The sequence below is a fragment of the Xiphias gladius genome, chromosome 1 (genome assembly GCF_016859285.1).
Source record: "Xiphias gladius isolate SHS-SW01 ecotype Sanya breed wild chromosome 1, ASM1685928v1, whole genome shotgun sequence".
Classification (NCBI taxonomy): Eukaryota; Metazoa; Chordata; class Actinopteri; order Istiophoriformes; family Xiphiidae; genus Xiphias; species Xiphias gladius.
Genome location: NC_053400.1, coordinates 7,603,164 through 7,616,752, shown reverse-complemented (window position 1 = coordinate 7,616,752; position 13,589 = coordinate 7,603,164). Strand labels below are relative to the sequence as shown.

Below are 13,589 nucleotides of genomic sequence, written 5' to 3'. Positions count from 1 at the left end.
AACTGAAGCCCCACGCCGCTGCTGCTGCTGCTGCTCCCAGACCAGCTTGTCCTGGCGTTAGCCCCGCCCCAAACCGCGACGTCACCGAGTCACTGCCGTGACGTGCGGACGCACCACTCTCCTCCTCCGTCCCGGAGCAAAGCATCATCAAAATCATCATCCATCACCCCCTCTCTCTCTCTCTCTCTCTCTCTCTGTCTACCCCCCTCCGTTGTCTTTTTAATGTAACTTCTGACTGATCGGGGGAGCAGGGAGCGTCTGGAAAGCCTGGCCCCGCGACTCCATCACTGATTTGAGGATCTGCTCGCACGGTATTCTCTTAAAAGCTGGACACACCGGACAGAAGGGATCAGATTACATATTTTTGGGATAACGTTGCTTCCCCTTGTGGATTTTGGCTCAGTGTCGAGTGTCTTTATGTTTCCCTCTGTGGATGTTGTAGTGCATTATCTCGGTCTGAATGAAGCTTTCTTTTTGGATTTCCCTCGCGCCGAAGCTGTTTCTGGGTGACTGCTCATTCTTTACTTGTGAAGTCGCGCGTTATAATTCTACTGCCGTTATCTTATGAGCTCTATCCCCATTTGGAGCCGCAGCCTGTGGGCTATTTAATTTTGTCAAATAATGGTGGTTTCCGCGAATGTGTTTCAGTAGTCCATGCCGACAAACTGCGTACGATAATTATTGCGTAAAAAGAGGAAAGTTGGGCGCGCAAAGTTTCGGTGAGGGTCGATATGGCTATGGTGGCGTGGAGAAACCCCGAGGGCGTCGGGGACACTCAGGGGACCCTGTCCTCCCCCGTGTCCCAGGTGGCACCTCTGTCTCTGCCCGGGGAGCTGACGGGACACATGAACCCGGCCTCCTCTCTGGAAGTACCTCCGGCGGCAGCGGCACCCCAGGGCGCACCGCCGCCCAATCCGTCCAGCACCGCCACCGCGACCAGCACCACCAACAATAACAACAACACCTCCTCCTCCTCCTCCTCTTCCTCGTCCATGGACAAGCAGCAGAGCCAACAGATCGAGTGCATCGTGTGCGGGGATAAATCCAGCGGGAAGCACTACGGACAGTTCACATGTGAGGGATGTAAGAGCTTCTTCAAACGCAGTGTCAGGCGGAACCTGACCTACACCTGCAGGGCCAACAGGAACTGTCCCGTAGACCAGCACCACCGCAACCAGTGCCAGTACTGCCGCCTCAAGAAATGCCTCAAAGTCGGCATGAGAAGGGAAGGTACGCGCTGGCATCCTCCTCTTGTCGCTATCGGTATTATCACATCATATTATCCAGCACTACACGGCCCAGGACACTGTCCGGTTTCACACATTGCTCTCTATCCACTGACGTTCATTTCTTTGAACACTCTAATTTTGTGCATGCTACATTTGTATAGCCTAGCTAGTGTCTACATCATTTCTTTCTGGACACGGTTCATGTACGTACTGCCTTTGTCTGGTCCCTGATAGTGTAGAGATATTATTCCCCGCCTGTGAATATATTTCTGTAACATATCTATTTTTGTTCCCGTTGGTCTCGGGCAGAAGTCTCTTACTATCTACGCTGTCTGACCTGTGATATAACGGGGTTTGGTGCGTTCAGGCTAGCGCCCCGTAGCATGTTTAGTATATTATTGTTGCTATTCGCCCGCCGTATGTCCGTCATGCACGGCCATTGTGCGGCTGAAACAGCCCGGAACTGCTTTAAATGTCACATTTTCAAATTCGGCAGCAGTGCGGCTACATTTAGTTTAATTTAGATGTTTTTGTTCCCCCTTTAATTTGTAGCCTTCAAGTGCTCGACGTTTTTGGTAGATTATGTGTGCGCATATTGCCTGTGTGAGTGTGTGTGTGTGTGTGCGTGCGTGCTTATTCATTATGCATGCTGATGGTACAGGCCCAACGTAGCCTGCTACTACAGCTTCCAAAAATGTTATTCTAAATCCGAATAAACTTTAATCCAGATTTCACAACAAAAAAAAAAAAAAAAAAAAAGTCGGGTCAGTGATTGGCCAGTGAAGCCAGTGCCGGAACTCGCACGCTCTCGTGCTCACCCCGAATGACGGGCACACAGAGAGGGCCGGTGAAATACCCGTGGTCCTCCCGCCCCCCGAGATCTGTCCCGGCAGGCCTGGACCCGTTGGCCAGCCACGACCCTGACCCGCAACCACTCTGAAACCACTCGCGCGGCCCCGACCTGCAGGTCGCGACCTACAAATAGATTTCCGAGCACCGCGCTGAATGTGACATTTCTTTCCAGGAACTGTCTAAAAGTTGCTCGTGTCCATTTCTGAAGAGCCCGGTCTGCCCGAGGCTTCCCCTGCACGCACTGGACTCTAGTGGCTAAACGGGGGAGGGTGGGGGCATACGATGTTTTATGAACATCTCTGTTGTTTTAAAGATGTCTGCTGCATTTAACTCTATGTTTTTTCTTTAAATGTCATCTGTGTTGTTTTAATCGCCTTCTAGCTTGATTTGACATTTCTGCTGTTTTTCGTCGCAGCTGTCCAAAGAGGCAGACTTCCCACCCAGTCTTATCACGGCCAGTTTGCTCTGACGAACGGAGACCCTCTGCAATGCCATTCCTACCTGTCGGGATACATCTCTCTCCTGCTGCGGGCCGAGCCCTACCCGACCTCCAGGTTCGGCTCGCAGTGCCTGCAGAACAACAACATCATGGGCATCGAGAACATCTGTGAGCTGGCGGCCCGCATGCTCTTCAGCGCAGTGGAGTGGGCCCGCAACATCCCTTTCTTCCCGGACCTGCAGGTAGCGGACCAGGTGGCCCTGCTGCGCCTCACCTGGAGCGAACTGTTCGTGCTGAACGCCGCCCAGTGCTCCATGCCCGTCCACGTCGCCCCGCTGCTGGCCGCCGCCGGCCTCCACGCCTCCCCGATGTCTGCGGACCGGGTAGTGGCCTTCATGGACCACATCCGGGTCTTCCAGGAGCAGGTGGAGAAGCTCAAGGTGCTGCACGTGGATTCGGCAGAGTACAGCTGCATCAAGGCCATCGTGCTGTTCACCACAGGTAAACTCTCTGTTCCTAAGCAGACATGGAGGCCTGGGCGGCTGCAGTGGGTTTCTAGGAGCTCTGAACGCTGAAGTGTGGACGGTGGTGTGGTGTGGTAAATAAGATGACATCCAGGCAAACGACCACCATTAGGGACAAAATACAAATCTTTCCAAAAGAAGAAATGAAGAAAGAAAGAAAACGAAACTGAAAAAAAAGGCCAACCTATCACTCTATAGCCGCAAAATAAGAAGCGGGGGAAGACCGTCGTATTGTAACGGAAACGACCATCACTTACACTAAAACGATTTCAGGGAAAAAAAAACTATACTTTGATAATGATGATGGTCTGAACATTGACCCTTGGTGTAGTGGGTCATAAAAAATGCTGGTCAAAACCTCTAAACATACCTTTAAAGAAAAGTGTCGTTTTCTAGGAGAACCGTGAAACAAAATAAAAATATGTAAAACAAAACAAAACAAATATTAGATGCGAAAAATTAAGACATTTCTTTTTCGATGCATTTAGATGCGATCAAACTTCCAGGATCACTGTGTAGAATTAAATAATAATAATGATGATAAAATAAGTAGAATAAATCAAAGAAAGGGAAAAAAAAAACAATTTAGTTTATGTTTTGTTTGCCTTTAAAAAGTCTTATGTAATTTGCTTACTACTGACTAAGACTTATGACCTCATACAGTTTGTCAGCCCTTAAAGGAGCACAGTAAAATTTATCAGTGTTATAAAGTGTATTTTTATCATAACATTTAAGTGGCTGGGAGTGAGGTTAGATGGGTCTACATCAAATCCCTGCAGCCCCTGAAATAAAAAAAATATAAAACACTTAGCATGAATCATTCAGTATGCAAATGAAAATAGGGCTGGGCATTTAACTTTTGACAGCATCTAATATTTTACTCCAAGGCTGATGTGTCTTTTATGTGAAGCAGCAAAGCACTTTATCAAATAGAATTTTTTTATCCAATTGACACGTTTGTTATTTTTATTTTAAGCCCCAAACTAAATTAAGTTGTAATTTGTCAGCTTTAATTTTGGCATTTATTTATTTATGTATTCATTTATTGATCAAATAGTCAACTAAAAGATTTTTTTTTAATTTATTGATCTAATTCTTTTGCTTTAAACATGATTTGCACAGATATAAATGCAAACAGATATACTTATTTTTGCTGCCACTAATTCTTCCACAAAAGACCTTTATGACTATCCTTACTGTCACTGCACTGACAAATCTAAGCTAGTTATTTCAGAGCCTTTTAATATAGTTGGAAAGGTTGATGGCTGGATCCAAAGGACAAGCAGCAGCAGAGTAAAAAATAAAAAAGGTCTCCTATGTAGGTCCATTTCAGTCCCCATGAGCACATGTGAACACGTGTCTTTAAACTGGGACACAGTAACCGTTCTTTAACCCCTAGTACTTCTGCCCTGCAGCTTTACAGTACAAACAGAGGGGTCTGCTGTGTGTAGAAATACAACACATACAGTCTCTAAAGGTCTTATACAGTAAAGCAGTCGATGCTCTGAATGCGATTGTATTGTTTCCTTATCTATATGTTCTGAACATTATTTTTTTTGATTTGATGGAATCAAATAGCGCCATCTTTGATCCCTGATGGCAATAGATTGAGGGGAATTCATTTATCCTATTGACGGGGCAACTGTATGCAGATTTTTTTTCTTCAGGCTGTTGTGTTTTTGACACAGCAGTGATCCTCAGTGCAAATTTAGAGATTTTATTTATTTCTTACATTTTGACACCCTTGCACTTGCATTGTATATATTATTACCTGACCATGTCTCACTGAGTGATTTATTCACTGTCTCATATTGTACACAGGGGCTGTTACAGTATGTACCCACCTTACTGTTCTATTACTGTCGCACCCAGACTCACTCTTGTTATAAGATAATAAACTATCTGAACTCAGCCACAAATGCTCAGCTGTCTGCGATCCTGCCCATTCCTTTAATATATTGATCAGACATGTAGGAGGTGAGTAGTATCAAGTGAAAAACAATAACTTTTAGGAGCAAAGCCATACTGTGGTTCTTCTGAACATATAACAGAGGTTTGCTTTTGGTGGTTTTTTGCCTCGTGATGATCATGGTTCATCCATTTTTCATGAAAGACTACATTACCCACTGATTTAGTTCTGTCTCTCCTATACTGCTGTGTGTTGTACTCACTCACTCACTCTGTGCTAACCAAGCACCTATGAAATTAACCAACTAACCGAATACCTCTGAAATTAAACGGTTTAGAATTTTTCTGTTGATCCTTTCGATGCTTTGTTGAACCTCTGGTCTTGACCACTTCTACTCCTGCCTGTTGTTTGTCTCGCTTTTGTTCTCTCTGTCTGTAGATGCTTGTGGTCTGTCGGATGTGGCCCATGTGGAGGGTCTGCAGGAGAAATCCCAGTGTGCTTTAGAGGAGTATGTGAGGAGCCAGTATCCCAACCAGCCTAACAGGTTTGGGAAGCTGCTGCTCCGCTTGCCTTCCCTCCGCACCGTCTCCTCTTCTGTCATAGAGCAGCTTTTCTTCGTCCGTCTGGTGGGGAAAACCCCCATAGAAACTCTGATAAGGGACATGCTGCTGTCGGGGAGTAGCTTCAACTGGCCTTACATGCCTATTCAATAGAGGAGAAAGCTGCAGCGGTGCTGCAAAGGTCAGGAAAGGTCTCACACCTCACATCAAGTCATGTCAGCTACTGCAGCTTAAAATGTCTGTTGCTTTGAACAAGGAAAAAAAAAACTTCCAGTGGACTGAGATAATTACAGAAATGTTCAAGTTAAAAAATGTGTTTAGTTTCCCCATTTTCTTGATACCAGAGGAGTGATCTGCCTTATTCTGCGTTTCGTTTCCTACGTTTCTGGAAAGGTCCCAGAAAAAAATGAACCATTTGGGCAACGAGGAACGATCTGACCCCACTGGCAGAATTTTTTACTTGTTCAAATTAAGAGAAACAATATTTCATGGGATGAAATGACTGGTTATGATGGACATTTTTTACAGCGTGGTGACCACTCACCATCTATGGTTTTTGGGATAACAAACAATATTTATTGGACCCTGTGTGTATATTTATCGTGCTTGTAAATTATGTTAGGGCTCCTTTTCATTTTTAATGTTTTACGTATTTTTGCCCCAGCTAGTGAGAAAACTGCAGGGATTGTCTTGTGTTAAACTGTTTTTTCTTTTGTTTGTTTGTTTCATACCTTCCAGACATGGCACTTTGGACTAAAGGAACGTTTCAGAAAGATTTCACATAAGTGTTTGAAACCCAGCGTCTTCTGACTTTAACCTATTTGCTCAATTGTGTACCGACAGAAAGTCGAGATTTAAGGCTCCATTTTAGGTCATTTGGGTTCTTATTCTGTTTGCATTATCAACACTGAAAGGATGCAAAGGAAAAAGAGCAAAAATATTGGGAAAATACACTTCTCATGATCAGTGTTAAGTTGCGCCAAGTAATGCATTACTTGTTAATCATTGCATAGGTAGTATCATTACTTTTTTACATTAATATTTCCTTAAATATTTTAGTTAATACTTTCTGGCAAATGTAATTATTTCTTTTTGTCACAACGTTCTATTTTACTTTTTACCTTTAAAAAAATATTAATTATTTTTTTTTCTCCATTGAATGATCAGAAACCATTTTTCTTGTCATATTAGTGAATTTTGCCACTCAGAGAAATTCAGCCTCTCTTGTTATCTCTCATCTATACTGAGATTTGACAATGAGGCTAAATATGGCAAAAAAGATAAGGGGATGGAGGCTGAATGTTCGCTAGCCATACATTAATCTAATCTTAATCTAATTTTTATATTTAGAGTTAAATTTTAAAAAAATGTATTCTTTTCACTGGTAACTTGTAGCAGTGAAAAGTAATGACATTACTCTACTGGATTAATGACTGATGCATTACCTCACTCTTGTAATTCATTTGTGTTTCCAGGTCTTTTACACTGACTGTCTGAGAGAGATTTTAAGAGCACTGGGCCTGATGTATGACTACAGTTTCTTAATGGGATAAATGAACGGTACACAGCTTCCCAGGTCAAGTAACCAATCTATTTCATTATAATTCATGCATTTATGAGCCCAGGCCGCTTACTGGCACAACAGACCACTGCAGGGTATTGCTGAACTGAAAGTGTGTGTACATGCGTGTGTGCGTGCATGCGTGTGTGTATGAGTGTGTATTTGTGTTTACTTCTTTTTGACAACCACTCTGATGTACTGTGAAAGCATATTGGTTAACATATTGGTACCGTGTTAAATTATAACGCAAGATTTATAAATAAAGTGTATTTGGTTTATTTTGCCATTTCAATTCTATGCTGTTTGTGACTGCCCTCCCTCCCCACAGAAAAAAAAAAAAAAAAAGGTGTGTGTTTATAGGTGTGTGTGTGTGTGAGTGAGCACATGGGTTTGTGTGCTGAAACTGAGTAAGAAAATGAAAGCCAAGCAGAGCTGTCTGCTGCTCTGGAGCCCGTTTCCGACTGGAATTCTGCCGCTAACCAGACATTTGAATCAAACAAATTGCTTTCCATTAACAGGCGTCATGTGTATGTCAGGGTTTATTTGAATTTGCCTTATTTGAAGGAAAACACTTAACTTGCCTTGATCAGGCAGCTAACCAACTGAAACATATTTAATACTTTAGAAAATACACAAAAACGTTCATTTTGCCCAGCTGCTGCAGGTTTTGGATTCTGTAATAGAATGTGATGTCTTGTTCTTTAGACAGTTACTGGACCAAATTCATTCTTTGCATATTAATCCTTATTTAAAGTGTATAAAAGACAGCGAGACAACCATCAAAACAAACAAAAAACAACATTATACGGCGCAGACCACACATAACACTAGAAATACAAATAACGATACAGTAGAAAACTATAAGGTATAAGCTCCAGTTATACAATGCCAAAATAAAAGCATTAAATAATGCTTTTCCCTTGTAAAAGTATATTTTCAGCAGTTAAACCAGCTTTTACTGCTTGTCACTAACTTAACACCTCTTAACAAACATGTTTTTTACTATTGAGGATTCTGTTAATTCGTGAAAGGCGGTTAAACTCCGCATAAGAGAAGAGAGCAGAAAGAAAATGGAATTATAATCGTGTCTGTGTTGCCAGATTGAGGGGCTGAGAGGATTAAAGCAGCTTCTTTGCTTCTTAGTGGACAGAGACCTAATGAGGGGCCCCTGAGTGCCCTGTCACTACAGTTTATCCTGAGGCGGATGAAGCTGGGCGCTCGACGGCCCCTGTGTTTTCTGAGCCAAAGGGCCAACATGAAACAGTGGAGCATTTTCCCACACACGTACAGATCCAGGGGAGGCAAATGCCGCGGAGCATGTAGGCTGATCCGATGGAGGAGAGTCGAGACATATCTGAACTGCTGCTCGGGGGGATTTTCATTTGCCTCTGTATTCACGTCGCTTTTCTAAGATTGGCCCGCGTCGACGGCGTTGCTGCTGTTTGTGCGTTTGGAGCTGCGGCTGGATCCGGTATCAGGCAGCACGGTTTGGAGTGGGCCAATCAGCTTTCAGGAGTGAAAGCGTGTAGCCAATCATTGTCAAGTGAAGACTAACTCTTCAGATTAGCGTCTGAAGTCTAAAGGAAGCTTTATTGGAATGTTTACAAATGTTAACAAACATTTATCACATAGAGCAATATTAAAGGTATATCTGATAATGTCCCACACGATTATCCCCCTTCAGTGTTTGTGTGTGTGCGTGTGTGTGTGTGTGTGTGGTGATGTAATTCATCTTGTTTATGACGCAAATCGACCTTAGGATAACAATAATATATACTATAAATACAATCTCTTAACGTGGTGTTAATGTGTAGGCGCTTCTGACAATGACTGAAGAAAGTAAAACTGTCGAAGACAATTAACATCATTTTTAGCAATTTAGTTTTAAGAAAAAGTATATTTCAGAAAAAAAATAGGATGTAAAATATTGTTACGGTTGTATATGTAGTTACTAGGCCACATAAAGTAACTAATAATTTCGCATTGTGTCGTGTTCATACGTGCCGCCTGTCTCTCTGCTGTCTTAACCGCAGCTGCAACTGAGGAAATGACTGGAAATAAGCCACATGGCTTTTCTTTTTCTTTTTTTTCCTTCTTAATAATGTTTTATCTTTCTGATTTTTTTTTTTTTTTAGCTCTGACAGCCCAGTGGTGAAACAAAGCCTAAATGTGAAAACTGCAATCTAAAGTTAATAAAGGATACAGCCTACTGTTTGGTTAATGGGACGTGGCGGCTCTACTGTACTTTATTTGTGATGTAATGAAACTGCTGACTGCAGCTTTTTGCAATCGCTTCAATGACATGTTTTAAACCAGTAATTATCACCTCAAACCCATAATGATGCCGAGCTGCTTCATGACTATCCCCAAAATCTCATCTCAGCACCATCATGTTGACTATGTATATATATATATATATATATATATATATATATATATATATATATATATATAGTAAAAAAATTTTGAAATTCTTTTTTATATTTTATATTTTAAAATAATTTTTTAAAATATAAAAATCATATATTTACAAAAGATGATCAGAGAAAAAAGGGTTCGGGATAACGCTTGGAATGAAGAGAGAGAGCAAAAGAAAGCGCGTCACCTTTCCTCTCGAGCGTCGTCTTTCCGTTCTAAAAAAAAAAAAGAAAAGAAAAAGAAAACTTTTATCAAGTCTTTTCTTTTGTAAAAAAAAAAAAAAAAATCTAGCATACGTTACCTGTTGTGAAGAGAAGTGGCAGCTCTACAGTCGTGAAAGGCCTGAAAAAAAAAACAACCATCCTGAATATCGTTTGTTGTTGCAGTTTTACTTTTCTTTGATGAGAAATCCATAGATGAGGAAAATCCGCCTCGTCCGTTTTCTTCTTCTCTCGTGTCCCTGTTTTTATCATTTTCATTTTTCTTATATTGAAGATGTGTCCCAGCTTTGGTGGAGCTGAGTGTCTTACTGTGGGATTCGTGCCTGTTGAGACGTCTAACGGCAAACGTTTATAATGAATAAGCACTGATAATTATTACAGGGGGAAAAAAAACTAGACCGTTGTGAAAAGAGTTGTGGCTGAAATATTTCATAGTTGAAAGAGAGCCCACTTAGTATCTGATAACTTAGAGCCACTGTACAGTTTATAGACTTTATGCAGGAATGAGAGTTTTACACGAAAGGTACTTTTATTACTATTACATTTTTTTTCTAAGAAACCTCCTGTTCCCAATTATATAATAGATAAACAGCTTCTTTCCTCCTTCCACAAGGCTTAAAAAAAAAAAAACCCAAAACATTTTTTTCTTTTCTTTGCGCCATTATTATTATTATTATTATTATTATTATTATTATTATTATTATTAAATGTCGTGTTTTTTTATAGATTCTTTGTCTTTATAGATTAAAAAAAAACATTATTAACTTGTTTGTGTCAAGTTTCTATTGTTAAAAGCAAGTCTAAATGAAAAAAATAACCGTAGCTTTATAATGGAAGACTTTCATTAGCCTAACTGTCCACAACAAAGCTCCATGTTGGGAATAAATGATCATATAAAGTAGTTTCAGAGTAGGAGAACAACAGGCTGATCAAAAATTACAACAAATATTCCCATAGTGACCCAGAGTGCGCGTGAGCGCTTGTGCCTAAAGAAAGAAGCTTCATCTTACTTTATGGCATTTTAACTCCATGACTCATTTGATATTTACTGTACATTAAATTTAATTACACATCGTTATAATATGTTTATTTTTATTGTAAACGACCCTGGACCGCTTCACATTTTTTATTTATTTTTCTTTTTTTTTTTTTTTTTCTTTTGTGCTTTTATTTTGACGCATGTAAAGGTTTTAAAGCGCCGCAGGTCTGAACTTTGTCCGGTTCAGGAAAAGTTCTACACAACCGCACTTAGTGTAAACTGGTTTAACTTAATGCCTGTAATCAGACTTACCTGGGACTGGAGCTAAACCAGACCAAACTTGGTCGGAAGAGTTCACGTCCCTGTGTGACTGTATGGATCTGAAGGTGTCATCGTTGTCAGACACTTTGCGTTCAGGTGAATTAAAAGCGCACTGCCTGCTGACACGAAGCTCCATCGGTCTGGGAGCTGACAGTGAAGGGACCTGCGGGCCGCAACGTCTGAGAACCAATTTCACATCTTCTTCAAAAGCGAAATCTCTGGGACGCATTTGACACAGAAAGTTCATCAGATCGAAGAAGAAAAAAACCTTTCATCTTTTACAGGTGATCTATAGCTGCACCTGACACTTAAAAGGTACATCTGTTGTCATGTTATTACTTATTGGAAATACATTACATTGTGTAATGTGTGTGTTTGTCCAAACTTCATCCATCATTTGTTTCTTTCACTCTAGTCTGAGAATTAGACTAGAACCATGATTCTGTCATCCATTTATCATCTTCATATGTATATGGATGCAGTCTATCTCTCTCTCTCTCTCTCTGGGAAAACCGAAGCTGCTGGGGAAAAAAGGAAAAGAGAACAAAGTCTTTCCTTCTTCCTTTATTTCTCCTCCTTGTCCCCAAATTGCCCTTCTAATCCTGTTCTATGTGTCAGACTGACATCACACCACTCTGGCTCCCTTCTCCGATGTCTTCAAGCTGACAGTGTGAATCAAGAGGTTCCCCCTGGCTTCCTCCAGTGACCTTTGACCCCGGACTACCCTTTCCCTGACACTGGCTAAAGTGGGGGGTGGGGGGTATTATAGTGGTGGATTGTTCAGGAATGATGAGCTGTAGCATCGAACCACATGACGTCATTGATCAAAACTTGAAAACCTGACCAGTAAGAAGGTCATTATTAATCATCTTTAGAGGGACATACAAACAGGACAAAATTCAGTCTCTCTTTTGTTCTGAACGGGGTCTTTTCTGTCATTTTACTCACTTGAATAATGCAAATTTACTGTTAGGGAGGCTAAGCTCCAACCAGTGTGCCACGCCCATCTGACGCTCATGGAGACAAAGTCTTAAAAGCGGTGAAAATGGGAGGAAGCGTGTGTGTTGAGGAGCCCCCTCGCAAAATATTTCAGATCCCTGGGGGGTGGGGGGCACGCACCAATCAACTCAAGGACTGTACAAAGAGCGGTCTGCTGTTGCTAAGAGACAGATGCAGAACAACCTCCACCAGAAACCTGACCATGACCCTTCCTCCTCTTCCCAACAGTCTCTCCCTCTCCTACCCAATTACGACTGAACATTAAAGCCCACCTCTGTCACATTAGAGCTGAAAGGGAGGGAGGCGAGGGCTGGGGTGAGGTTTGTTTTAAGAAGAAGCTGCACAATAGATTTTAGATTATTCCTTACGGCTAAAAACAAACCGGCTTTCCTGTTTTTTTTCTTTTTCTTTTTCACACGAGAGAACAAATCTGGTTTGGGTGCAGCAGGCAGGAAGGGTTGATACTGGTGTGCGTCACGGAGGCTGGTGTATGGGCGGAGTTTGGGTCGGATAAGAGGAGGGTGGGGGTGGGCAGAGGGAATCTGTCATACGAATCAGGAGATGAAGATCTGACAGAGAGGTGACAGAGAGTTCAGTTTATGCGAGTCCTGTCGATTAGTGCGTTTGTGGCTGACAGGTGGAATCCCAGGGGCGCGTCTGTCACTGCAGTTTGCTGCCAGGCCCGGCCGCAGCAGCACCACCGCCGCCGCAGGAGACACACAGGCATGGGCGGGGATATGCTACAGACACCGCGGCACCTCATTGGCCTGGCCCCGGCAGCCCGGCCTCCCAGTCAGAGCCTAGATTAAAGCTTTATTGTGCACAGAAAGCAGGGCGAAAGTCATGTTAATCCCCCACTAATTCATTGCTATCAGTGATCTGTTTTTACAGCACGATACAAACAAGCTCCCTGGAATGGGTTTTAATCTAACCAAGGGCACAATAGATTTTTGAGCCCATGCAAAATAGTATTTTTGTTGGTTTTTAACACATACTGTTGCAGCAGTACGTGTGACGATGAAAAGCGCAGTGCTGAGAGGGCCTCTGCTGTTGCTAAGATCCATTAAGATGCAAATCTATTTCTCTGACAGACAACTGGGGCAAAAGGAGAAATCATACTGGGATGAAGAAAAACATGCCAACAATTAAATTAGACAGTATGGCAAAGTCAGATGAGTCTGGAGACAAAAGCAGGCCTCCGTGGATTCACTGGGGATCTAGTCATGTCAAAGATCTAACTGAAGTACTGGTTGCTTGCTGAAGTTCTACGCATAAAACAGCGTTGTTGCATGTCTGGAAAAACAGTCATGACAGCTCGCAGATCCCTTTTTAAAAAGGAACTTATTTTACACAGAAAAGTTCCTGGAATATCAGTATAACTCTATTGCTTTGGTCCTGACAATAATTTCAGTTGTGAAGGAAGTTTTTTCAAATCATTCACAAGCAGTGGAAAGCATCAAGCAAAGTGCAAGTGCCTCAGGTTTGTACTTCAGGACAGTACGTAGTGAAGCACAGCTTTCTTACTAAAGCTGCTTTATGATGAACAAAATGCAGTCTAACCTGACAAACATAAGCGA

At 42.0% G+C, this 13,589-nt stretch overlaps 1 protein-coding gene across 5 annotated transcripts; it reads left to right on the top strand.

Moving 5' to 3' along the window:
• Nucleotides 1-705: 705 nt before the first annotated feature.
• On the top strand, nt 706-6,111 carry LOC120791166 (COUP transcription factor 2-like). 5 transcript variants are annotated; one of them, XM_040129423.1, is made up of 4 exons: nt 991-1,230; nt 1,303-1,342; nt 2,513-3,021; nt 5,392-6,111. In XM_040129423.1, exons 1-4 carry the CDS (start codon nt 993-995, stop codon nt 5,664-5,666), a joined length of 1,062 nt encoding a protein of 353 aa, XP_039985357.1. In that variant the 5' UTR covers nt 991-992; the 3' UTR covers nt 5,667-6,111. The 5 variants fall into 5 exon arrangements, with proteins under 5 accessions (XP_039985318.1, XP_039985327.1, XP_039985357.1 ...); XM_040129384.1 differs by lacking the exon at nt 1,303-1,342 and having other exon boundaries at nt 706-1,230; nt 2,497-3,021; XM_040129393.1 differs by lacking the exon at nt 1,303-1,342 and having other exon boundaries at nt 706-1,230; nt 2,479-3,021.
• Nucleotides 6,112-13,589: the final 7,478 nt, after the last annotated feature.